General features: G+C 46.4%; 1 protein-coding gene and 2 long non-coding RNA genes across 4 annotated transcripts in view; 2 read left to right on the forward strand and 1 right to left on the reverse strand.

Annotated features, from left to right (window-relative positions):
• LOC307205126 overlaps positions 1-23,650 on the forward strand; it is a 449,333-nt gene that overhangs the window by 282,273 nt on the left and 143,410 nt on the right. The gene's annotated exons all lie outside the window — the stretch shown is intronic.
• The window catches only part of LOC307204694 (transmembrane protein 132C-like), a 254,340-nt gene that overhangs the window by 165,037 nt on the left and 65,653 nt on the right, over positions 1-23,650 (reverse strand). Inside the window, exon 1 of one of the 2 annotated variants that reach the window (XM_079956510.1) lies at positions 3,820-3,912. The exons of the other annotated variant lie outside the window; for it this stretch is intronic. Within the exon in view, the coding sequence (XP_079812636.1) occupies positions 3,820-3,862 (43 nt within the window). The 5' untranslated portion in view covers positions 3,863-3,912. Of the gene's footprint in view, positions 1-3,819; positions 3,913-23,650 lie in introns of those variants that run through there. 2 annotated transcript variants of the gene reach the window in all.
• On the forward strand, positions 671-13,124 carry LOC307205154. The gene is made up of 3 exons (XR_013833920.1): positions 671-769; positions 1,784-1,898; positions 12,657-13,124. It is a non-coding gene; the product is annotated as an uncharacterized lncRNA (long non-coding RNA).

The following is a 23,650-nucleotide window of genomic DNA, read 5'->3' on the forward strand; positions in this document are numbered from 1 at the left end:
AACGAGTGCAGGCAGCTTTCCTCTTCAAGATTATTTACTGTCCCACGCTGTGTACCCTATGCAGCCTTGTGTCTAGAGGGAGGTCAGCACAAGGTAGAGACTGTCGCCTGGTTGCTATTAGAGACTAGCAATGCTGGGAGCTTGCAGAGGTCCAGAGAGCTCACTTGTACTGGTTGGGGCAGGGTGGCACTGCTCCCCGGCCCCCCATCCCCATTGTCACAGTGACAAACCAGAGGAAGAGGGGAAGAAGCAAAGGGCAGCATAGTGCAAACACACCAGCAAAGCCAATGCGGCACTCCTGCTGGTGAGTTTGAACCTTGCCAACCTTGCTGCCACCTCATCCCTCCTTCTCACCTTCCTAGCACATCACAGTGATGGCAGTGACAGAACATAGGAAGCTGTCATTTGATTGGTCCATCTTGGCTCTCCAGGGTTCCCGGAAGAGAGTTTTCTCAGCTCTACCTGGAGATGCTAGGGATTGAACCTTGGCCCTCCAGCTTGCAAAGCATATTCTCTACCACTGAGTCATGGCTCAGATATGGATCTTGACATCTCAGGTTTAGTTTTGCTCATTTTTTGCATTTTTTTTTTAAAAAGAGGAGATTTTAGGTGTTTAATAACCTGCTAAAACTTAATTTTATGATTTACAGGTTGCAAATTCTCAGTTCTGCCACCATTGAAAAGACAGCCAGATTCATCAATATTCTACCAAGGCATTGCAACACAAACGCATCAGCACCCGTCTGCCTTTGTACAAGCACGGAACTAGGTGGGATGCTAGCAAGTGAAAAGCAATAAAGGGAGATACTTTCTTCTGATGAGGCAGGGATAGGAAAATAGCAATGAGTGCCACAACTCCAGAATGTTAATTTAAGGTGATGGACCTTCATATTTAATTCATGTTGGAGAGATAGGTGGCAGGATTTGTTCCTTCCAAATGAGCAAACTGCCATTAAGAGCCAGAAAATGCAATAGCAATCAAACAAGAATAGAATATATATTTTGATTTTGCCAGACATGGTGAGCTGGGGGATGCTGAAATTCACACACCCGTCCCCAGCAACCATTGGACACCTTAATCAGCAACCTCTATTGGCTTCTGAGATTTGAGTAAACAATGCCCACGAAATTTCTAACATTTCGTCACAGACATAAGGACTATGATTACTATTTTTATTTAAAAGAAACTGAATGGTAAAGCCTGCATCCTCAGGAATTTGAATCCTGAACCCAGCACCTCCATGATACCACCACCCTCACAAAAAGCAACAACAACACACCCCTAAGGATAGGATTCAAAACAATGTATAGATACTTCTACACCTGCTGAATCCATGTCCACCTGCAATTTAAAATTCCAAAGTTCTAGCCATCAGGTTCCAGTGGAAACACAAAGGATTCTATAGCTCTCCCTTTGTCAGAGGCCCAATGTCCAGCCTGAGGATGCTGAAGTTGTAGTGGTTTACCACACAGGGCAGGCACATAAAAAGCCAAAGGTTCCTGACAGTAGATATTCTTGACAGTTAATCAGACCTTTTCATTTAAAGGCTTAGGCACAGCATGATCCTTACTTAACCCTGATTGCACAGAGGTCACGGATGAGATATCAAGCAGGGCCCAGACAGAGCCATGAAGTCTAAGCATCCTGAAGACCTTTTTATTAAATTCCTCTGGGCTAGACTCTAATATCTTGGTTGGGTGCTTATTACCGGCCCGCTGCCGTGAAGCGAAAATTGCAACCCCTGTAATAAAGGGGATTTTCTATTTTCACCCTCCCCTGCAGGGATGCTTCACCATCCATCGATGTTTCGGGAGCCTTTACTGACACAGATCAAATGCTGGAAATCTGTGGACAAAGCCACATGAGCCCTTTGTGCTGAAATAAGCTCTACACAAAGGTAACCCAAATGCAGTGACCAAAATAGTTTTGTTGGGTGTGTGGGAAGGTGGGATTAAATGTGCCTACAGAGATATGACGGCATTCTGAAATGTAGTCCACTTGCAAGTTCCAATGGGTACAAGTCAGTTAATTCCTACTCACAGTAGACCTGATAAAATTAATTGAGCTACGTTAGTTGTGCCCATTACTTTCAATAAGCCTGCTCTGAGTAGGAGTAGCACTGAATGCCAACCAATGTTTCCAAAGAATCTGAAAGGTCTTGTTGTAACCCAACCTTGTGACATTTCTGATGAGAGGAGCTTTTCTTCAGTGGTAGTGGCCTAATCTCCCCCAAGGACTTAGAAATCAAACTGTGACCATGACTGGAGGTCATGGTTTATTGGTGAATCCAGTATAGTGTCGCAGCATAGATCTATAGGCTGCAAACAGGCAAATCAAGGCAGAGTATAATGAACATGGCCAGGCTTTAGCTAAGACATTGATCCAAGTTTCCTAAACCAGACAGATGGGAAGTTGCCTGCTCCTGATGGGGTTAAGCTCCCTCTGAAGGAATGCGTACACATTTTGGGTGTACTTCTGGATCCATTACTGCTGCTTAAGGCTCAGGTGGCCGCAGTGGCACAGAGTGACTTCCACCAGTTTTGGCTGGTGGCCCAGCTGTACCCCTCTCTAGACAGGGATAGCCTAACATTTGTTGCCTATGCTCTGGTAACCCCTTGGTTAGATTACTACAATGTTTTATATATGGGGCTGCCTCTGAAGACAATTCAGAAACTCCAGCTGGTGCAGAATTCAGTGGCCAGGTTGCTCACCAGGGCAAGACAGTTTGAGCATATAATGCCAATTCTGGCCCAACTACCCTGGCTGCCGATTAGTTTCCTGGCCCAATTCAAAGTGCTGGTTTTGACCTATAAAGCCTTAAGCAGCTCAGGGGTGCAGTACCTTAAGGACCACCTCTTTCCATATGAACAGACCCAGACCCTGCAATCATCATCTGACATGCCTCCTCCATGAGGGATTTGAGGGTGGCAACACAAAAATGGGCCTTCTCTGCAGTAGCTCCCTGTTTGTGGAATGGAGAAATCATCATCATCATCATCATCATCATCATCATCATCATCATCATTAAGTTACCTGTCCTGTTGGAGATAGCAAAATAAGTGAGGGCATTCAAATGGTACCTTTAAATTCTACACAACCTCAGTAGAAGGGTAAAATTTTGGTACTCATCATCTTATAGATATAAGGACTCAACTGAGTTTTGCAGTTTGTCAGAAAAACTCCTCCTGTTTTGCAGAGCTCTCCTGGGTCCTGAAATGCCCAAGTTTGACCAGCTACCTTGAACCAGTGCTGTGCTATTTGCTTCATGCTTCCTGCCACTGGCTGACCTTTGCTCCAGGCTGAATTTCCCCAGACCTTGCCCAGGATTCCATGGGCACTTGTACCAGCAGAAATAAGAGGTCTCATCTGACAAAGACGGAATCAGATTTCATACGTTACAGAGATGAATCACTGTATATCAGGGATGTAGTGTGACATTCATGATTATGCATACAGCAGCAGTGAGGAGACTGGGGAGTGTATGGGAACACTGTGTCTTCCTGCACCCTTGAAATCCCTGCAAACAGACACACGCACACATACCTTTTGTGGCATAAAAGTAGGGAGGACATTTTTGCTCCGTCCTATCAAATAGAGATCCATTTCAAAAAAGGACAGACCCTGGACAGTCTAATCCAGAATAGGTGTGTGTATATGCGTGAAGAACCTAAATCAGAGGCCTCAAACTTCCCATCTATTTTAACACATTTCAATGTGTCCATTAACTTCACCAAGATCAGAAGTGGTTATGTCAGCCCTGTAAGAGTCAATGTGCTTTATTTATTTATTTGTTTGTTTTCAACATAACCTTCACCAACCTTTGCGGCATCCTCCATCAGGAGGCAGCTTCTGTAAGGTCATCGACCGGCAGAATAGGAGAGGTTCACAGGTTTCAATCACAAGAATCCCACAAGGTCTATAGCCAGCTTGCACATCATTTGTGAGAATTAGCCAGGAGGTGAAGAGAAAGACAGGCCAGTGGGATGAAAGGGCACGAGTATATCCAGAGTTGGGGGGGGAAAGGGCTATTCGGAGTAAAAGGCCAAATTCTCCTTGCAATACATAAATCAGAGTCAGCGCCTGTCATGGAACGTTAAATCAATCCATGATACTTTTCTAAGATGGTAGTGGTCACTCCAACCTCCTCCCACCATTAGACATTAAAGGGCATTTTAAGAAGAATGAACAGGAAACAATCCTCCACTCTCAACACTTAAACTTCCACATTTCCTGCATAATTCTTTTGAGAGTCCACACTGGTATGGCTGAAGCTTCACTGTGATATGATCCCATGCATCTGAACAACAGAATCACATTGAATGAGTAGATTGCTCTAAGGGACCCCAGAGCTTGAACTGAGAAGCTCTGTGACCCTCTAGATCACTGGTCTCCACTAGTAGGTCATGACCTGATCCAAGGTGGATTGAAAAAGCAGCACTAACACAATGCAAATATATGGTAAGGGGTTAAAAAATGGGTCTCCGATTACATGTTTGGTTTAAAAGTGGGTTCCAGGTCTGAAAAGGTTGAAGATGTTGCTGCACTCCAATTCCCATAAGCCCTACTAGGATGATGAGAGTTGGGCTCCAACAGCATCTGGAAGGCTACAGATTCACTATCCCTGGGGGGGGGGGGGACTTCCTATGGGAAGAATCATAGCTTACTGGTAGACGAGACGTTTCTCTTATTGAAGCATGGGAGGGAAACAGGAGTTGAGGTGCTCAAGGCAAGCAGGCACCTGTGCCACTGACACTGACATGTTTTGTCTTTAGAAGACTCCAGGTCCAATCCCTGGCATCTCCGTTAAAAGGACTAGAGCCATTGGTCAACCCAGACCAATACTAACTTATCCATTGCATTAGCAAAGCTCTTTCCCAGCCTTTCAACCTCATATGCCTTTTAACTGGTGATATCAAGAATTGAACCTAGGACCTTCTGCATGCAAAGCACATATCCTGACACTGAGAGACAGACCCTTAACTTTCTGATTGTTGTGGCCAGTGGCACAGATGTCAGCCACCCTTGGACTCATCAGTTTCTGCTTCTCTTCCACCAAACTCCTCTCTTATAGGCGGGCTTGCGCACATAAGAAGCCACTTTATACCAAGGAAAACCGAGTGGAGGCTGATGCACATTGGGACTGGCGGGGTGGAAGGCAGGGGGCCCACAGTAGACGGCACCAGAGCCAGTGGCAGACAAGGCCAACTAATGGTAAGTTCTACAAGGGTGACAATAACAAAGCTGAGAGCCACTGCCACCCCCAGGACCTATTGCAAATATAAAGGCAGTGGAGGCTGGTCCATCAGCGTACATGACATACTGCCCCACCAAACTTAGTCTACTCTCAGCTAGCCCCCACCTGCCTGCTTTCTTACCTACAATCACTCCTAGGCTTGGCTCTAGCTGCCAGCTTCTTCCTCTTCCTTAGTCTCCATGTTGTCCTTGTAGAACTATGAAGGGAGGAGGATGGGGATGAAAGTGGAATTATTTGGCTCTGCCTCTCACTGACTCCACCTCCAGCTGGCCTTCCTACAGTCCACCCTACCAGTTCCAACAATCATCAGCCACCACTGCTCCAGAATCAATGAGAGAACCACCAGCAGAAAAAATGTATCCCTCTGAGCATCAGCCTTGCATGGTTGTAGGACAATAGCTTGTCACCTGTGATTAAGGAGACCTGCAGGTTGAGGGCAGGGGAGGCTCTGTCAGAGTGATGCTCAGCGCCACTGCTGTTTATGTCTCCTGCTACTTTATATGCTCCATCAAGTTAATACAAATAAAATAGATCATGCCTTTATGATATAGGGGTGGGTGGGGGAGAGAAATAATGCAGACATTTCCTAATTAGGACTGCATTGTTCTGATGTTTCCCCTGTCAGGCTGCTCCTTTAATGCATTGTTTCTTTGTGTTAGGCCAGCTAATTAAAGAGGGGGAGGAGAGAAGAGGAAGGCAAATCCTGGATCCAATGTCACCCCCCCCTCCTTTCTTTCCTTAATGGCAATGAATTTTTCTCCCCCTTTCAATTAGGGCCACCACCATTAATGGATTGCTCTACTGAATTAATAGCTCAGAGGCAGTATAAAAATAGAACCCATTTTAATCAGAAGCAAGGACCATGACCCTGCCATTGCCATCATGGAAACACCAACACCAGCTATACTTGAAGGTGCTTCCAGCAAAAAGCTCCACGTCTCTAAGGATCTCCAGGCAGAGAATTGAAAAACAGGCTTTTGTGCCCTCCTTTTCTGTGGCATTTTTGCAGCTGGTCACAAGAGGCAGCTGCTGCTGCTGCTGTTGCACTGTCCACTGCGCTTGGGTGTCACCAGTGCTGCTGGCCAGAAGGAGGTACTGCAGCTACTAACTTAGAGTTGTGGGTGTCATAATAAAGCTACTGTTTCAGAGCTGCAGCTAGCTTAAGGGGACTGACTACTAGGCCATGGGTAGGGAAACCAAGGCCCCGGGGCCGGATCCGGCCCAATCGCCTTCTAAACCCGGGGCACGGACGGCCCGGGAATCAGCGTGTTTTTACATGAGTTGAATGTGTGCTTTTAAAATGCATCTCTGGGTTATTTGTGGGGCATAGGAATTTGTTTAATTTTTCCCCGTTCAAAATATAGTCTGGCCCCCCACATGGTCTGAGGGACAGTGGACTGGCCCCCTGCTGAAAAGGTTTGCTGATCCCTGGACTAGGCAAATCCAACCTTATAAAAACTCAGCTCTCCTAAATAGGAACACCATCTTTTTTTGAGAACAAAGGATGCACCCTAAATCCAACATCCTGCTTTGCAGAAAAGTCAACCTCTGGAAAGACAACAACGAGAGCATGGGAGCCAACACTCTGCCTGCTGTTCATCCCTGCCAACTGGAATTCACCCTGCCTTTAAGATAGCAGTCCTATTTAGCAGTTTGGGCTAGCCATTGATAGACCTTCTCCTCCACATTTTTTTCTCATCCCCTTTGAGTGTCACATAAGCCAAGATGCACTGCCGCACCCCTTCTAAGAATATACAACTTTCTAAGATTATACAATCATCTTCTAATTATACAGTAATGATAATTAGGGATGCATTTCAACAATCAATACAGATCTCAATTTGTTGACTTTGAGGTAGAGTTTCTATTTTCTCTGCACATATATCAGCAAGTGGTTTGGAGCGTTCTAGTATCTTCTTTCGAACTGCTTGTCAAAGTGCAAGTAGATAAATAGGTACCTCTCCAGTGGGAAGGTAAACGGCGTTTCTGTGCACTGCTCTGGTTCGCCAGAAGCGGCTTAATCATGCTGGCCACAGGACCCGGAAGCTGTATGCTGGCTCCCTTGGCCAGTGAAGCGAGATGAGTGCTGCATCCCCAGAGTTGTCTGCGACTGGACCTAATGGTCAAGGGTCCCTTTACCTTTTTAGTATCTTCTTGCTGAGTGACTCAAGTTGTGTTTTTCATGAAGTTTCATTGTACCTAACAGAAGTTGCACATAATGTGTGTTTTCAGTATTCCTAAATGCTTAGCTTGGGAGCATACAATGGCTAAACACCTCCTGCTTAATACTCATTGAGCAGCTCTAGGAAGTTGGAAACCGGGACCCTGATACTGAAATAGTACCCCCCCCTCCCCCAGGACACCACACCACTGAACTAAACCTCTGTGGCTCAGTGGTTTGCCACAATGGCACCGTTTGCCAGATGCAAACACTGCCTTAAAATCAGTGGCCATGAAAACAGAGCTCCCCCGCTAACAAAACACTCTTGGGAGTTTCCAGGAGCAAAGACTATTCAAATTCTAGACTGTAGTGATAACAGGTGGGAAAGAATCCATTTACCCTGGAGTAAAATCTGCAGCAGTGGCCTGTGTGCCCCAGCCTGTGGCCAACTCCCTGTGGCACCATGTTTGTGGCTGAGCATCAAAGCCACAAGTTGCACCCACTGGGCCAAGTATCTGGGATGCTATTGAATGGCCGTTTGTGCCTCCCAGTCTGCCAATTCTGCCAATTATTAATTGCAGTCCTTTTATTTACTGGTAAACCTGTCATTCTCTTTGGTATCACATTTAACAACAACAACAACAACAACAACAACAACAACAACAAAAATGTTTTGTAGTTGAAACCCAAAAGAATTCTTTTGAAACCCAAAAGAATTGTAGTTGAAACATTGTAGTTGAAACAGCAGCTCTTAATGAGAAACTATTAACAGGCATTCCCCCCACCGCCCAGACTCTGCCACCCCTGTTCCACCCCTCAGAACAAGCCTTGGCAACCTGAGCTGATGCCTGAACTTTCACCTTTCTCTTGGCAAAGAACCAGACTAAGTCAACATCTCTGGGCTGGTTTCCATTACCAACTCCTGATTAACATACAGAAGAGTCATTTCTCCCCCCGCCCGCCTTCTTTCTTCCAAGCACCCAGCAGAACAGGAAAACTTCAGAAGAGGGGGCCTCCCGATTGATGTCTGACTTTGGAACTGAGCTCATAAAAAGGGAATAATTAAAACCAGGTTACCGGGGGGGGGGGGGGGCAGAGGATAGATTCTTCAGAACTGTTTTCCCCTCCTCTGCTGCTAACATTGCACTTCATCACAGCCTAAGAAAGGAAAGGCTGAAGGTTGTTTTGCATCCTGTCCAATGCTTAAAAATAATCATCTATCTGGATCTATCAGATACGAGAATTACTAACATGCAGCTGAATGAAATAAGTTGCTTTTCTAGCACTTGGTGCACTGTTGACCCTCACGACAGGTCAAGTCAAGGGGCTTCTTGCATCTACCCCCTAACCTCTTTGCTGGAATCATAATTCCTTGGTACAAATTGATGGTGTGGCCACATCTTAAATACTTTGCACTAGTCTAATTGCTCCACCTCAAAAACAATACTGCAAAAGTGGAGGGGGGAAATTAAGGGGCCGCTGAAGTGATCCTTCCCTAGAAAGAATGGGGGAAATTTCACTTGGTTCTCATTTTTAAGCAAAGCTGACCTTATTTCATTGTTCTGAACTATTATGAGGATGGGAGTGGAGTTAGCCTTCCAATTTTGCAACACAAAGGGACATACATAGGAAGCTTCCACATACCAAGTCAGACCCTTGGCTCATCTACCTCCATATCATCTGCACCAGGCACGTCCAACAGGTAGATCGTGATCTACTGGTAGATCACTGGCTCCCCAAAGAAGCTCAACAATTTTGCCTCCCCTAAAAAAGCTTGACATTTTTGCCCTGCACCCCCAAAAACAGGGCTTTCCTTCCTAAGAAAAACTCAACAACTTTGACCTGAACCCCAAAAAAGGGGGCAGATCACTGCCAGTTTTTAACACTGTGAGTAGATCGCAGTCTCTTGGGAGTTGGCCACTCCTGATCTACACTGACTGGCAGTGGCTTTCCAGGTTTTCAGGCAGGGGATATTCCCAGCCCCACCTGGAGATACCAGGGATTGAACCAGAGGTCTTCTGCATGCAGAACAGATGTTCTACCACCGAGCTATGGTCTTTCCACACCTCTTAAGATCCACATTTTGGCTCCACCCACTGATCTGCTTTGTTAGGGCATGTGGTCAACCTCAGTTTGCCCTCACCAAGTCCCCATCTGTTTGCTTCTGTACTTACAGCCAGTCCTGGGGGTGACAGCTTCCTCCTCCTCCTTAGTCTTGCTCTTGTAGAACTCAGCAAGGAGAAGGAGGATGGGGAAAAATCTGTTACAAGTTGGCTTTGCTTTTCATTGGCTCCAGCTCCACTTGTTATTGGGGCTCCCTGAATTCTGCCCCCAGAAGCCTCAATGGGCACCAAGCACCACTGTCAGAGACAGAATCATGGAACTTCACATCACAGCCATCATCACAGGGGGTACGATCTGGAATACCAAGAACATCAGATCTGGGTGAAACCTAAGCACAATTTCAATGCAAACAATGGCCTTAGATGTGGAACGACCTAATTTTCTTTCTTGGAACTTAGCAAAATAAAAATAAAAAATCCCAAGATATTCTTTTTCTGATTACTGAACAGAAGGTAGTCATTTATTTTGTGTTTTCAAACATGATCCTTTGTAGAAGGTTTCTCCCCTCCCATTGTTCCTGCCAACGGTGATCTCATTTCGTAGCACGCCTGCTCAGGCTGAATTGAAAGCAGAGATGCTCAGAGCTAAAGCGTCTGTTCCCATTTACTGTGGCTGCAGCAATGCAGGTAAAGGGAAACACTGGCTTGGGAAATCTTTCAGCTTGCTTTTTTTAACCATTTGGGAGATTGCGAAAGGAACTGCCACACACAGTTCTTGCAGGGTGCCTTGATGGTTCATGAAAGCCCTTTGAAGTCATCCAGACTTCCATCCTGGATCTTCTCCCTCCAGAGAGCTACAGCTCAGTGACGGGGCATAATAACATAGGATGAGCCAGCAGGATCAGGCCTGTGGCTCATTAAGGCAGTTATCCTGTTCTCATATTGGTTCAACGAGATGCCTATGGGAAGCCTGAAAGCAGGAATCAAGCACAAGAACTCTCTCTCCTCCTGTGCTTTCCAGCAGCTGGTATTTAGAAGCATCAAGACCACCGACTGCGGGGGCAAAGCTAGTAGCCACTGGTAGCCTTATCTTCCAGGAGGGTATGTTTTGTGTGCAGAAGATCCCTGTTTCAATCTCTGGCATCACCAGGTAAAGTAAGGTAAAGGGACCCCTGACCATTAGGTCCAGTCGTGGCCAACTCTGGGGTTGCGGCACTCATCTCGCTTTATTGGCCAAGGGAGCCGGCGTGGCCGACTGGGGTTGCAGCACTCATCTCGCTTTATTGGCTGAGGGAGCCGGCGTGGCCGACTCTGGGGTTGCAGCACTCATCTCGCTTTATTGGCCGAGGGAGCCGGCGTACAGCTTCTGGGTCATGTGGCCAGCATGACTAAGCTGCTTCTAGTGAACCAGAGCAGTGCACGGAAATGCCGTTTACCTTCCCACTGGAGCGGTACCTATTTATCTACTTGCACTTTGACGTGCTTTCGAACTGCTAGGTTGGCAGGAGCAGGGACCGAGCAGCGGGAGCTCACCCCGTCACGGCGATTAGAACTGCCAACCTTCTGATTGGCAAGTCTTAGGCTCTGTGGTTTAACCCACAGCACCACCCGCGTCCACCAGGTAGACTGACATAAATATCCCTGTCTGGAGCTCTACAAAGCCACGGTCAAATCGGTGTAAACCAGATGTGGGAAATCAAAAAATCCAGGGACTGAATGCAGCCTTTCAGGCCTCTTCTGCTCCTTATCCCCAAGCCATACCCCTATATGGCCCTGTGCTGTGCCCTCCTTGAGTGCTTTTGCCTGGCTGGCTTCCCATTGAAGCATCTGGTTGTCCTCTATGAGAAATGGGTGCTGGATTAGATGGACCTTTGGTTAGATCCAGTATTGCTCTTCTTTAGTCATGCTGGCTGGAGCTGATGGGAGTTGGGGTCCAACAAGGTCAAGAGAGCCATAGGCTTCCTCATCACTGCAATCTATTGTTCTCATTTGGAGGAAGTGCCAACTTACTCCCACTTAAGCTACTAGGGACACGGGTGGCGCTGTGGTTTAAACCACTGAGCCTCTTGGGCTTGCTGATCGGAAGGTCGGCAGTTCAAATCCCCATGATGGAGTGAGCTCCCATTGCTCTGTCCCAACTTCTGCCAACCTAGCAGTTCGAAAGCACGCCAGTGCAAGTAGATAAATAGGTACCACTGTGGTGGGAAGGTAAACGGCATTTCCGTGCCCTCTGGTTTCCGTCACTGTGTCTCGTTGTGGCAGAAGCAGTTTAGTCATGCTGGCCACATGGCCTGGAAAGCTATTTGTGGATAAACACTGGCTCCCTTGGCCTGAAAGTGAGATGAGTGCCACAACCCCATTGTTGCCTTTGACTGAACTTAAGTGTCCAGGGGTCCTTTACCTTTACCTACTTTTACTTAAGCTTCTGAAATCCATTACTGGATCTTCCTGCCCATGTGCTGTGGGTGAATATAGCTTGCCTACATGCTCCCTCATATTTGCCAATAGATGCAATTGCTGTTGAAGCCTCACTCTTGCGATTTTAATGCTGGCAAGTAAGCAGTCGACTCCCCTCAGAGCCAGGAACTTTCTGCACTTGGACAATGGGCCACCAGGGGGAGCTGCTTGAGTGTCCCTTGCAGTTTTTATGCACCCCCCCAATCCCACCCCATCTAACTGTTCAGGTTTCCATATCAAAATTTATCTCAAACAAGCCTCAAATCCCCAGGAAATCACAGGCATGAACATTCAAACACACAAACCATCAACAAAACAGAATTCAAACAGCAGAGAATTCTGTTCCAGCATCTCTTCTTGGAATATTTACGCCAATCAGAGTATGTGAATTTCTGAAAAACCATTCATCTGTGGTTTTCATCAATGACAGTGGTTTTGCTTTGATCATACTGGTTCCGGCTGTCCTGGAACGCACTACTGCCGGTGTGCGTGTTTGTGTTTGTTTGTTCTAGATTGTTACAATTTACATGCCTTTGATGGCCAGAACAATGGTAGGCAGTACTGGACCACAGCTCAGTGGCGGGGCATCTGTGGTAGAACATCTGCCTAGCATGCAAAAAGGTCCCAGATTCAAACCAGTGGAGACTGGTCCATTAGCCTGTCTGCCTGTGGCACTAGCTGTTATTCTCCTCCTCTTTCATCTCGCTGTTGCCTTTACAGAACTCATCAGGAAAGAGGCCAACTAGAAGTCGTTGGTTCTGTCTATTATTGACTCTGCCTCCACCGTCTGTTGATCGGCCTTCTGACCTGCCAGTCCCAATGGGCACCAGCCTCCACTGGCTCAGTCTCTGGTGTCTCCAGGAAGAACTTCAAAGAGCTCCTGTCTGAAAGCCATTGCCAGTCAGAGTAAAGGCAAAAGTAAAGGTAAACGACCCGTGGATGGTTAAGTCCAGTCCAATTCGATTATGGGGTCAATTTCCACATTCAGGTCGAGGGAGCCAGTGTTTGTCTGCAGACAGCTTTCCGGGTCATGTGGCCAGCATGATTAAACTGCTTCTGGCACAACAGGACACCATGACAGAAGCCAGAGCACACGGAAATGCCGTTTACCTTCCCACCGCAGCAGTGCCTATTTATCTACTCACACTGGTATGCTTTCAAACTGCTAGGTTGGCAGGAGCTGAAACAAAGCAAAAAGCAAGGGGAGCTCACCCCGTCACGGGGATTCGAACTGCTGGCTTTACGATTGGCAAGCCCAAGAGGCTCAGTGGTAGACAATACTGGACTAGGTGGACCAATGGTCTGACTCAGTGTAAATAAAAACTTCCTGTTTGCTTCTCATTGAGCAATTTAGTCAAGCCTTCTAACATGGCTTCTCTTATTTCCTCAAATAAAATACCTTGTGCCCTCCAGATCTTATAACCTACAACTCCCATCATTCCTGGCCACTGGCCATGCTGGCTAGGGCTGATGGGAACTGGAGTTCAAAACATACAGAGAGAAAAATGTTGGCTATCCTTGGGCTAGAGGCTTGCTTTGCAAAGCTGAAAGCTGAAAATGGTCAAGAAATCTGCAGGCAAGGGACAAGACTCCCAACAAGCCCTTCTGTGGCAACACCAAGCCTGCCTTTAAACCACAGAAACCTGACCATGCCAGGTCTTACACTGGTGAACTAATTGGCAAGGCTGCTTAAAATTCAACCATCTAACCTTTTTTTAAAAAAAATGTGCTCGGATCCCTAACACACACACACACACACACACACACACACACACACACACACACACTTTCCCACATTATTTTCCAGCCATTTCTGACATTGCCTATGTAAGCATCTTGAAACACTTTTCTAAAATGAAAGAAAAAACCCAAACACCCAACCCTCGCTTAATCAATATCAAGATTAAACCAATATGTTTCCAGGCTTGGATTGAGATCTGGCTCAGAGTTTGTGTAATGGAGGAGAAGAGAATGGAGCAATTTAACCACATCTGTGGAACAGAGCAAATAAAGGAAAGTTCAAAGAGGTTGGGTTCTCCCCCCCCCCCTTTTTAAAGGACTAAAGTTTCAGATTTAAACACATATGCTTCAGAAATGCAAGGTCACATTTTAAATGTGTGTGGCATTTTGCTGATTAGTTTTTTATATAAAAAAGAGGTTATACAGTGGGGTGAAAGTACTGCTCTGTTGACTAGTCAAGGGCAAAAGGTCAAGCTTCTATTATTTCTATGAGGCCTTGGTCAATCCAAAGGTTTTGTTATTCTAGCCAATTTGAGAGGCTGATAGTTACAGCTCAGGAATTCTGAATCTGAACTACCACCAACATCATGATTATTTATAATGTAAATACAAATCTGCCTGGACATTCAGATAATCATCAAGGACATGCATGTGGGTGCCCCCTGTTAGAATTCCTGCTCTGTGATTGCAGTCATGGGATTTTTGTCTTTCACATGACGGCATATGTTTTGACTCCACAGAGTGGGAAGTGACGGAGACAGGATGTTTGTGTTACTGTGTCCCGTGAAGTGGGACTATTGTCCTTTGTTCTTTCCTCTTTGCTATCTGATGCTAGAGAGAGAGGGAGCCATGTTGCAGTGCTCCGTGTGTGTTTATATGTAAATAAAATAGATTAGCCAAAATGCTGAGTTGCTGAGGTCTGTTATGCAAGCTGCGAACACTATGCGGATCCCTAAGTGTGCCGATTTCTGTTGGCATCGGTCGCTGTGATGTTCGGGCAGAAGAAAGCTTTTGAAGCTCCTGAACGATCAACGAGGAGGGAGGGAACATGCCAGTAGGGTATGTGTCTCTGCCAAGGTCCTACTCGAGTGTAGGAGGAGCTCCTGACACCCCCGTCCCACAACTGAGACAAGGGGGCTGGCTACTGGGTGCCACATACAGAACCTTTTTGGTGGTGTCTTGACTATGGAACTCTTCTTTCAGGGACAGTGTATTGTTTTTGCATGTAGGTCAGACGTGGACGACCTTTGGTCCTCCAAATAATGTTGCTGAACTATAACTCCTTTTATCCCTGCTCATTGCCTACATTTGCTGGGAGTTGGGAGTTGTGGTTTAGAAACACCTACAGGGCAAAAGCTCGCCTGCACTACAGTGCCAGGTTAAACCCCAAGTATATCCAGGTATTGTGAAAATTCTGGTCAACTGCTGCCAGTTAGTGTAGACTAGGCATGGGGAACATGAATGGACTTGAGATGTCATTTTCCCCAAGCCCAGTTCGCCTACCCTGCCATATGGCATCAGGTGCAGGGCAGGTAAAGAAGATGACTGCAAGACCTGATTTCAGCAGGATCATTCTATGCAGTTCAAGTCCTCCTGTCAATCAGGTTCAAGTCCACCTGTCAGGGGAAAGGGGAGGGGTTTTTTGGGAGAGTGTGGGTTGCCAAGCTAACTTGCTTCCAAAGCTCTGTTGCCCCTTTGCTTATCCATCTCTCTCTGGGCCTAATCTGCACAATTGCCCAGAGGCAGGGGTGCCTCTTTGCAGGCGTGTTGGCACCAGCAGAGCTAATAAATAATAATAATAATAATAATAATAATAATAATAATAATAATAATAATAATAATTTATTTATACCCCGCCCATCTGGCTGGGCTTCCCCAGCCACTCTGGGTGGCTTCCAACAAAATATTAAAATACAGTAATGCATCAAACGTTAAGAGCTTCCCTAAACAAGGCTGCCTTCAGATGTCTTCTAAAAGTCTGGTAGTTGTTCTTCTCTTTGACATCTGGTGGGAGGGTGTTCCACAGGGCGGGTGCTACTACTGAGAAGGCCCTCTGCCTGGTTCCCTGTAACTTGGCTTCTCGCAGTGAGGGAACCACCAGAAGGTCCTCAGCGCAGTGTCCAGGTAGAACGATGGGGGTGCTTCCACCGGTATGCCCACTGTGCCCTTCCACCCACAGGTAAATGGCAGTAGCACCCCTGCCAGGAGGCTATTGCCAAAAGGAATAACTGCTTCATTTTCTCACACCTGTCGTTGCTCAGGAAGGGCGCTTGCAAGGCTGTGATGGGTGTTGCCAGGTGGCCTAGCCATGACTACCTCTGGTACCTTCCCTGCTTAAAACCAATTCATCTCTTCCCCACTCCTCTGTATTCTTACATACTCCACTAGGCCTTTTTTTAGCAAATAAATAAATAAGAGCATTCTGAACAAGAGGGAGCTACCAACATCTCTAACAGTGCCTCCTCAACAGTTCTCTTGATTAGCCCTAATGTTTTGACACAAGCTTTTTATTTATTTATTCCTATTTATTTTTTACTGTCTTTTTTCCCTTAACAGGGCACAGAAAAAGCAAACATTGCATTAGCCCATTAAGGATTGAAGAGCTGGATAAATACCCTGCTGCTTTGTTCCCAGCACTTCCCTTAATACACTCCTCTTGAAAATCACATTTCGCAGCCTCAAGAAGCCAGGCTAGGTTAATGCAGACTGTTAAGACAGGAGTGGAGACATATTCAAGGCCAGCTCACGGCAGCAAGATTGGTAGAATAGGGCAAATTGCTACCTTAAGTGCTCAGGAACAGGCAGTTGCCCAAAACTCAGGTTTTTGTTGTTGTTACCATTGCTGTTGCTATATTCACACCTTGCTTCCACCATGGAGCTCAATTGTCCCCAGGTTGTCTCCCATCCAGGCCCTGATCAGACCAAGATCTTCTTACCTTCAGTAAGCAGGGTCTGTCCAAGACATTTTGTTGCCTGAGGCAATGATCAAGCTGATGCCCCACACCATCTATGAAAGCTGATTGAACTAGCAATAGGATTGTGGTCACATCCACATCATACATTTAAAGCACTGTCATTTCACTTTAAACAGACATGGCTTTTCCCAAAGAATTTTGGGAGCTGTAGTTTGTTAAGGGCACTGTATTCTGCCTTGGTCAGACCACACCTGGAATACTGTGTCCAATTCTGGGCACCACAATTTAATAAGGATGCTGACAAGCTGGAACGTGTGCAGAGGAGGGCAACCAAGATGATCAAGAGTCTGGAAACCAAGTCTTTTGAGGAACAGCTGAAGGAACTGCGTATGTTTAGCCTGGAGAAGAGGAAACGATGATAGCCATCTTCAAATAGCTGAAGGGCTGTCACACAGAAGATGGAGTAAGCTTGTTTTCTCCTGCTCCTGGAGGGTAGGACTTGAACCAATGGCTTCAAGTTACAAGAAAGGAGATTCTGACCAAACATCAGGAATAGCTTTATGATAGTAAGAGCTGTTTGACATTGGAACAGTCTCCCTCGGGAGGTTGTGGACTCTCCTTCATTGGAGGCATTCAAACAGAGGTTCGATGGTCATCAATCGTGGATGTGTTAGTGGAGATTCCTGCATTGCAGGGGGTTGAACTAGATGATCTTCGGGGTGCCTTCCAACTCTACAATTCTATGATTTCCCCACCTCACAACAAGGCAGTGTGCTGCTCGCAGGTTCCATGTTGAAGTACTCCTGCAGCCCACTTGGTATGAAAAGTTGGCCTGTCCTGCTATAGGAGAAGCATGGTTGACATTCAAGGAAGACCCCCTTGACTCTCCCATGTATGAAATGGAATATCCTGGAGGAAAGCATGGATGATTAGGACTCTGAAGAGGAACCCTCTAAGTGCAATATCAATTCCCCCACCTTTTTTTAAAGCACTGCATTTCAGAAGATCTCATCCACAAGGAAAGTGAATTTTCCTCCACCACCTCTTTGGCTGAGGCCTGCAGCTATACCAGGAGTAGCAGTTCCTGTGAGGATAACCTGAGCTTACAGGGTTAAAACAGCTCAGAGTGTACGCACTGCCCACTGTTGGGAGGGGGGAGATTCTACGTCATGTCCGAGAGTCTCCAGTCTTTGTTCTTTTTCTCTACTTTCGCTTTTGAGGAGAGAGGACGTGTTTTCACGATGCTGTTCGCTGTGATAGATAATGGATAGTCTGCTGTAAATAAACTGCTTCTAGCTGCTAATATCCTGAGTGGACTTTATTTTAGCACACTGAAGAAAGCTCTGAAGAAGTTTTTGCAGCTTTCTCTTGCTGCTGCGTAAACTCTGCGTTTTTTTTTGCTCAGAGACTTTGGAATGTGGCCTTTGAAGTCCAGCAGAGCTGCGCAGCCGAAGTGGGCTGGACACCAGGGCTTATCTGAGCAATAAATCTACTATCTGACAGTTCCTTTTGGGCTCATTTGGTGTCATGGCCCAAAGAGCACTTTATTTCAGCAGCTTCCCAATCCTCTGTCTCATTTGGCTGCCTCCCAAAAGAGCTCCTAGCATCCTTTAGGCCTCTGCAACCTTTTCACTCCAAAGAGACGAAGCAATATGTTACCTAACATCTGGTCAGACGTGTAGTTGGCTGACCTAGATAGTGCTTACCGCAGATGTTGCCCATCAGAATATGAAGGGGGTGGCTATCAGGGAATGCAGGGCAGAGATTATATATATATATGGGTCTGGCGATTGTAAAGAAGTCTTGATTGGCTGCTGTTCAAATTCATTCCAAGGGCCAATTCACATTCTCTCGTGCACCACAAAAACATGGATCCAATGTCAGCCACAGTATACATCAAAAGTCCAGATTTCGACACAGTTGCAACACTTTTTGCAAGAGCATTTTCAGACATTAATGATACCTGAAAGGTCATGGGGTGCCTTGTAGGTTTGAAAACATAAGAACAGAGACCAGGGCTCTCAGGAAAGGTTAAAGGAATATGTGTGTTTAGCATGGAGAAAAGAGAACTAAGAGACAATATTGAAGCCATATGCAAATATGGCAGCCCAGTCCTGGTTTCCCATCCCTGCTGAAGTTGGCAATGTGGGCCCGAATTGTGCCCTGCCTGCATTCTGATGGACGTTCCTACCATTTTGGAGGGTGTTTTCCTTGTAGATAAGCAACCACTTTTTAAAAGTAAGTCAGAAGGGGGGGAGGAAAAGGAGGTTCCCTTGGGTGGAACACCCCTCCCCAAATAAACTTGACAGGGATGCTCAGAAGCCATGCCCAGAGATGGTTAGCTCTAAATTGAAAGAAGAGAAATTGTTTATTTGATACTTGAAAGGGCGGCAGTGGGAGGGTGAGAGAATCGAGTGTGGGGAAAATAATTAGAGGAAGCCACTCTTGTCATTGCCTGGTTCATTTCTGTCGAAAGGCTGTTGAATAATGATCCCAAATACTCTCCTAGTGATTACAGTTTCCTGATGATTTATCAGTGCGCGCTCTCTCTCTCTTTGCCCCCAATTTGCCCCCACCCCCTGAGCTCCCTTTTCTTGATCCCTTTTCTTACCCTGAAAGTACAAAGACAGGTGGTGGCTTGGGTGACTGAAACATCTGAGAGGGAGGAGAAGGGAATGGTGGTTCATCCTTGGATGCTCTGCACCAATGGCACAAGCTTCATTCTTTCTCTGTGACCTTCCCACCCTCCACACTGGTGGACTGAGCTTCAGTTTATCTCTTCTCCCGTCCCCACCCAACGAAAAGAAGGTTTTTTTTGGTTTTTGGTTTTTTTAAAAAAGCTTCTAATAAAAACACTCCTTGTTCACACACACACACACACAGGTATTTATGGTCATAAGAAATAAGGGCCACATTAACATTTAACTCAGCATTATCAATACTCTAGAGTTTTAGCCAGTGAACAATCCCAACCCTAACTAGAGAGGTCAGGGATTGAACCGTCTATGCACAATGTGTCTGCTCCTCCATTGTTATGGGACCGGTGGCTATGGCAGGATGTGGGATGGTTTGGTAGCCACAGAAGCAAGAGGATGAGGAAAATAAAGAAGGAGCAAACTGTGTAGGAGGGGGGAGAGCAAGAGAGAGAGAGAGAGAGAGAGAGAGGAAGGAAGGAAGGAGGTGGGCAAAGCCACATCAGGGATTTTGACCAGTCAGAGGGAGGGGCTAAACAAGAGGTGACATTGGCATTAAAGTAAAGGTAAAGGGACCCCTGACCATTAGGTCCAGTCGCGGATGACTCTGGGGTTGCGGCGCTCATCTCGCTTTATTGGCCGAGGGAGCCGGCGTACAGCTTCCGGGTCATGTGGCCAGCATGACTAAGCCGCTTCTGGTGAACCAGAGCAGTGCACAGAAATGCTGTTTACCTTCCCGCTGGAGCGGTACCTATTTATCTACTTGCACTTTGACGTGCTTTCGAACTGCTAGGTTGGCAGGAGCTGGGACTGAGCAACGGGAGCTCACCCCGTCACGGGGATTCAAACTGCCGACCTTCTGATCAGCAAGTCCTAGGCTCTGTGGTTTAACCCACAGCGCCACCCACATCCCAGTGTTGGCATTGGACGTTGGCAATCTCCATCAGCTTAATAACCATCAAAACCAGTTATCATTGCCACATTGCAACAGCTCTTCCACTTAGCACCTCTATTTTAATGGTTAGCTAAAACCTGCTTCCCTGCAATCTCTGCCCACTGCTTCTTTTTCCTGCCTGGCAGAATAACAGAGAAGAAATCTTCCTCCACAAGACAGCCCTTGGGATGTTTGAGGACCCCTTGATCTTTGCTTCTCCAGAAGAGAAGAGAAGAGGAACCTGGAAGGCCAACAGATGCAAAAGTCAACTTTTGTCTGTACATAGACTACTGGTGAGGAATTAAAGGATGGAATTCTGTCCCCTCCAACACCGACATGAATATACCTGTATATAAAAAGCTAGTACACCAGGAGAAGGATAGGCTAGAACACTTCTGAATCCCATTATCTTTTTGACCTTTGCTGAGGAATTTGGGGGGTGGGGTGGCTTCTCTCTCCTTCTATCTTGCTCTCTGTAGAAACATTTTCAAAATTGGACCCCTGCAAGCAATACATAGTAGTAAAGTGGCAACACAGGTTTGCCACCTTTCTCCACACATACAGAGTTGCCATGCATTTCTCTGTATTTGAGAAAATTGATGAGAAGAAAGTTTTTTTTCTCTCTCTCATAATTCCAGAAGTTGGGGGCATTCAATGAAGCTGAACGTTAGAAGATGCAGGGCATAGAAAAGGAAGTACTTCTTCACACAGAAAATTCACTCCAGAATTTGCTCCCACAGGAGGCAGTGATGGTCAGCAACTGCTTTAAAAGTAGAATAGACTAAATTGTGGAGGTTAGACTATTGGTGGCTTTTAGTCCAGCATCCTTTTCTCACAGTGGTCAACCAGATGCCAATAGGAAGTCAGCAAGCAGGACTTGAGGGCAACCTCACTCTCCCTTCTTGTGATTCCCAGCAAATAGCATTCACAGGCACATTGCTTCTGGCAGTGGATGGAAGACATAGCCATTGTGACTAGTAGCTGTTGATATCCTTATCCATGAATTTGTCTAATCCTCTATCAGAAATGGCTGAACAGCCAGTCATGCTACCAGCAACTCTACTTCCCTTCTCCATTTTTATGTTTCTACTATCAGATCCAGGACAGGTAAGAACAACCAGAAAGGATTATTGTGACCCTTTAGGGTATGTGTGTGTGCTGTGTGTGTGTGTGTGTGTGTGTGTGTGTGTGTTGCATGCATTCTGCATGTGTATAGCACGTATCATGTATAGTAGGCATGCATGCTACAGATATGGTCAATCCTGCATGTGTGCAAATTTTCATCCCAACTGACTTGGCCATGTTCACCATGCATGTGGGAGATTGAAGTCAAATACAACTAGCAAGCACAGGGCTAGTTAGTGCATGAAAGGGTAAAGGACCACAGAGTTGTACTGCTAGATAGACTCAGCTAGGTCACACCCTCTCTGCTCTGGAGAGGAAGTAAAGCCTTTCTCTCTCTCTCTCTCTCTCTCTCTAGCATGTAACAAGACAGATATATGTGAGCTTGCTCCCAAGTTTTCAGCACTTATTTGGAATTATATGCTGTACTTTCCACCCTAGAGTATTTTCCTTGTGTTATCTTTGCTGCTGCATGGAACAATGCAATGACTAAAACCATGAATCTGTAAGTAAAGCATTTTAAACTTACTTAACAGTGTGTGGTCTGCAAGAGAGGCGGAAAGAGGTAAGCTGCTGTGCATGGTTGAACGGGATAAGAAAGGTCTAACAACCTATATTCCTAAAGCTATACTATGCTGCTTATTCTTGTGAGTTTAATACCCTGCTACTGGGGCTCTCTGTGTGCTAGCCCTGCATTTTGAATCCAGGAACTCAGCCATTTATTTTTGTTGTTCACCCACACACATGGGTTCAAAGGGATTCATATATTTAGTTCCCCACAAAGCAGAGGGTGGCAAAGGGCAGGAGGGGGGTTGGATAGGTTAAGGAGAGAGTTGGGGAGGGTTAGGGGGTTTGCAAAGGGTTGGAGAGGGCTGTGAGAGATAGAGGGTTTGAGAAGGTTAGAGAAGTTTGCTGTAAACATGGCTTTGCCCCCAATTTAAAAACCTTGTAAATAATAATCATGGGAATAAATCCTCCTCTCCATCTGCACTAACTAGCCACAGTAAATACAGCCTGGATAAGAATTAGGGGACCATAATGTCCATCAGGCTGCCCACTAATGCCCGCAAGAGAAAAGCCAACATCGGATTTTCTGCACATTTGTAAACCAGCTTTACTGGTTAGATTGCTGGGGGCAGTAATAGATAGATTTGAAACACACCCACACCCACCCCGGCAGCTCTCCACAATTCATCCCCATCTGGGGAGGGTCACCACCGTAACAATACAGGATTATTGCCATCCGTGAGATCAGATGGGGATGAGGAGGGGGAGGGAGAGGGGGGGAAAGAGACATACTTTGCAAATGAAAATGTCAAATGCAAAGAATGAAGAAAGGGAACAAATGATGCCCCCCCCCACTAATGGGCTTGCAAAAACAACATAAAAAGGTAAAGGTAAAGGTACCCCTGCCCGTACAGGCCAGTCTTGACAGACTCTGGGGTTGTGCGCCCATCTCACTTAAGAGGCCAGGGGCCAGCGCTGTCCGGAGACACTTCCGGGTCACGTGGCCAGCGTGACATCGCTGCTCTGGCGAGCCAGAGCCGCACACGGAAACGCCGTTTACCTTCCTGCTGGTAAGCGGTCCCTATTTATCTACTTGCACCCGGAGGTGCTTTCGAACTGCTAGGTTGGCAGGCGCTGGGACCGAGCAGCGGGAGCGCACCCCGCCGCAGGGATTCGAACCGCCGACCTTTCGATCGGCAAGTCCTAGGCTCTGAGGCTTTAACCCACAGCGCCACCTGCGTCCCGTCACAAAAACAACATATAAATTTCCAAACATGCAGTCCAGCAGATCTAGTGATGCCCTGATGCCCTTGCTCCTGTTTGGAGCATATTTTTCTCGGGCACAACAGCAAGCAGGAGGTACTTGGCTGTAAATCCAGCCAGATCTTTGCCTGCAAGCCTCATGCTTGCAAGGGTCATGGGATGCCGTCTTCTAAGTCAGAGTGTAGGTCCATTCAGTTCATTATTGTCTACACTGACTCTCAGAGGCTTTCTGAGTTTTCAGGCAGGAGCGTTTCCCAGAGGCCAAGCCTCAGACCTTGCGCATGAAAGGTGGGTGCTTTACTACTAAACAGGAGCCCTTCCTCAACTACTTCTTTTAGGGGTTGGTCTTTCCCTGTACACTGCCCACCCACCCCCTTCCTCTGTGCCACCAAGGATGGGAAAGGACATCAAAACAGAGACTCAAAAAGCACTATCTCTGCAACAAAGGACTCAATGTGCCTGATCAAGGCTCAGCGATCCAACCAAGTTTATGGCAGTGGGTGGCTTTTCAAGCTTTCAAGCCTCCCCATTTGATCAGAA

This window comes from Podarcis cretensis (genome assembly GCF_951804945.1).
Source record: "Podarcis cretensis genome assembly, chromosome: 16".
In the NCBI taxonomy this organism is placed as follows: domain Eukaryota; kingdom Metazoa; phylum Chordata; class Lepidosauria; order Squamata; family Lacertidae; genus Podarcis; species Podarcis cretensis.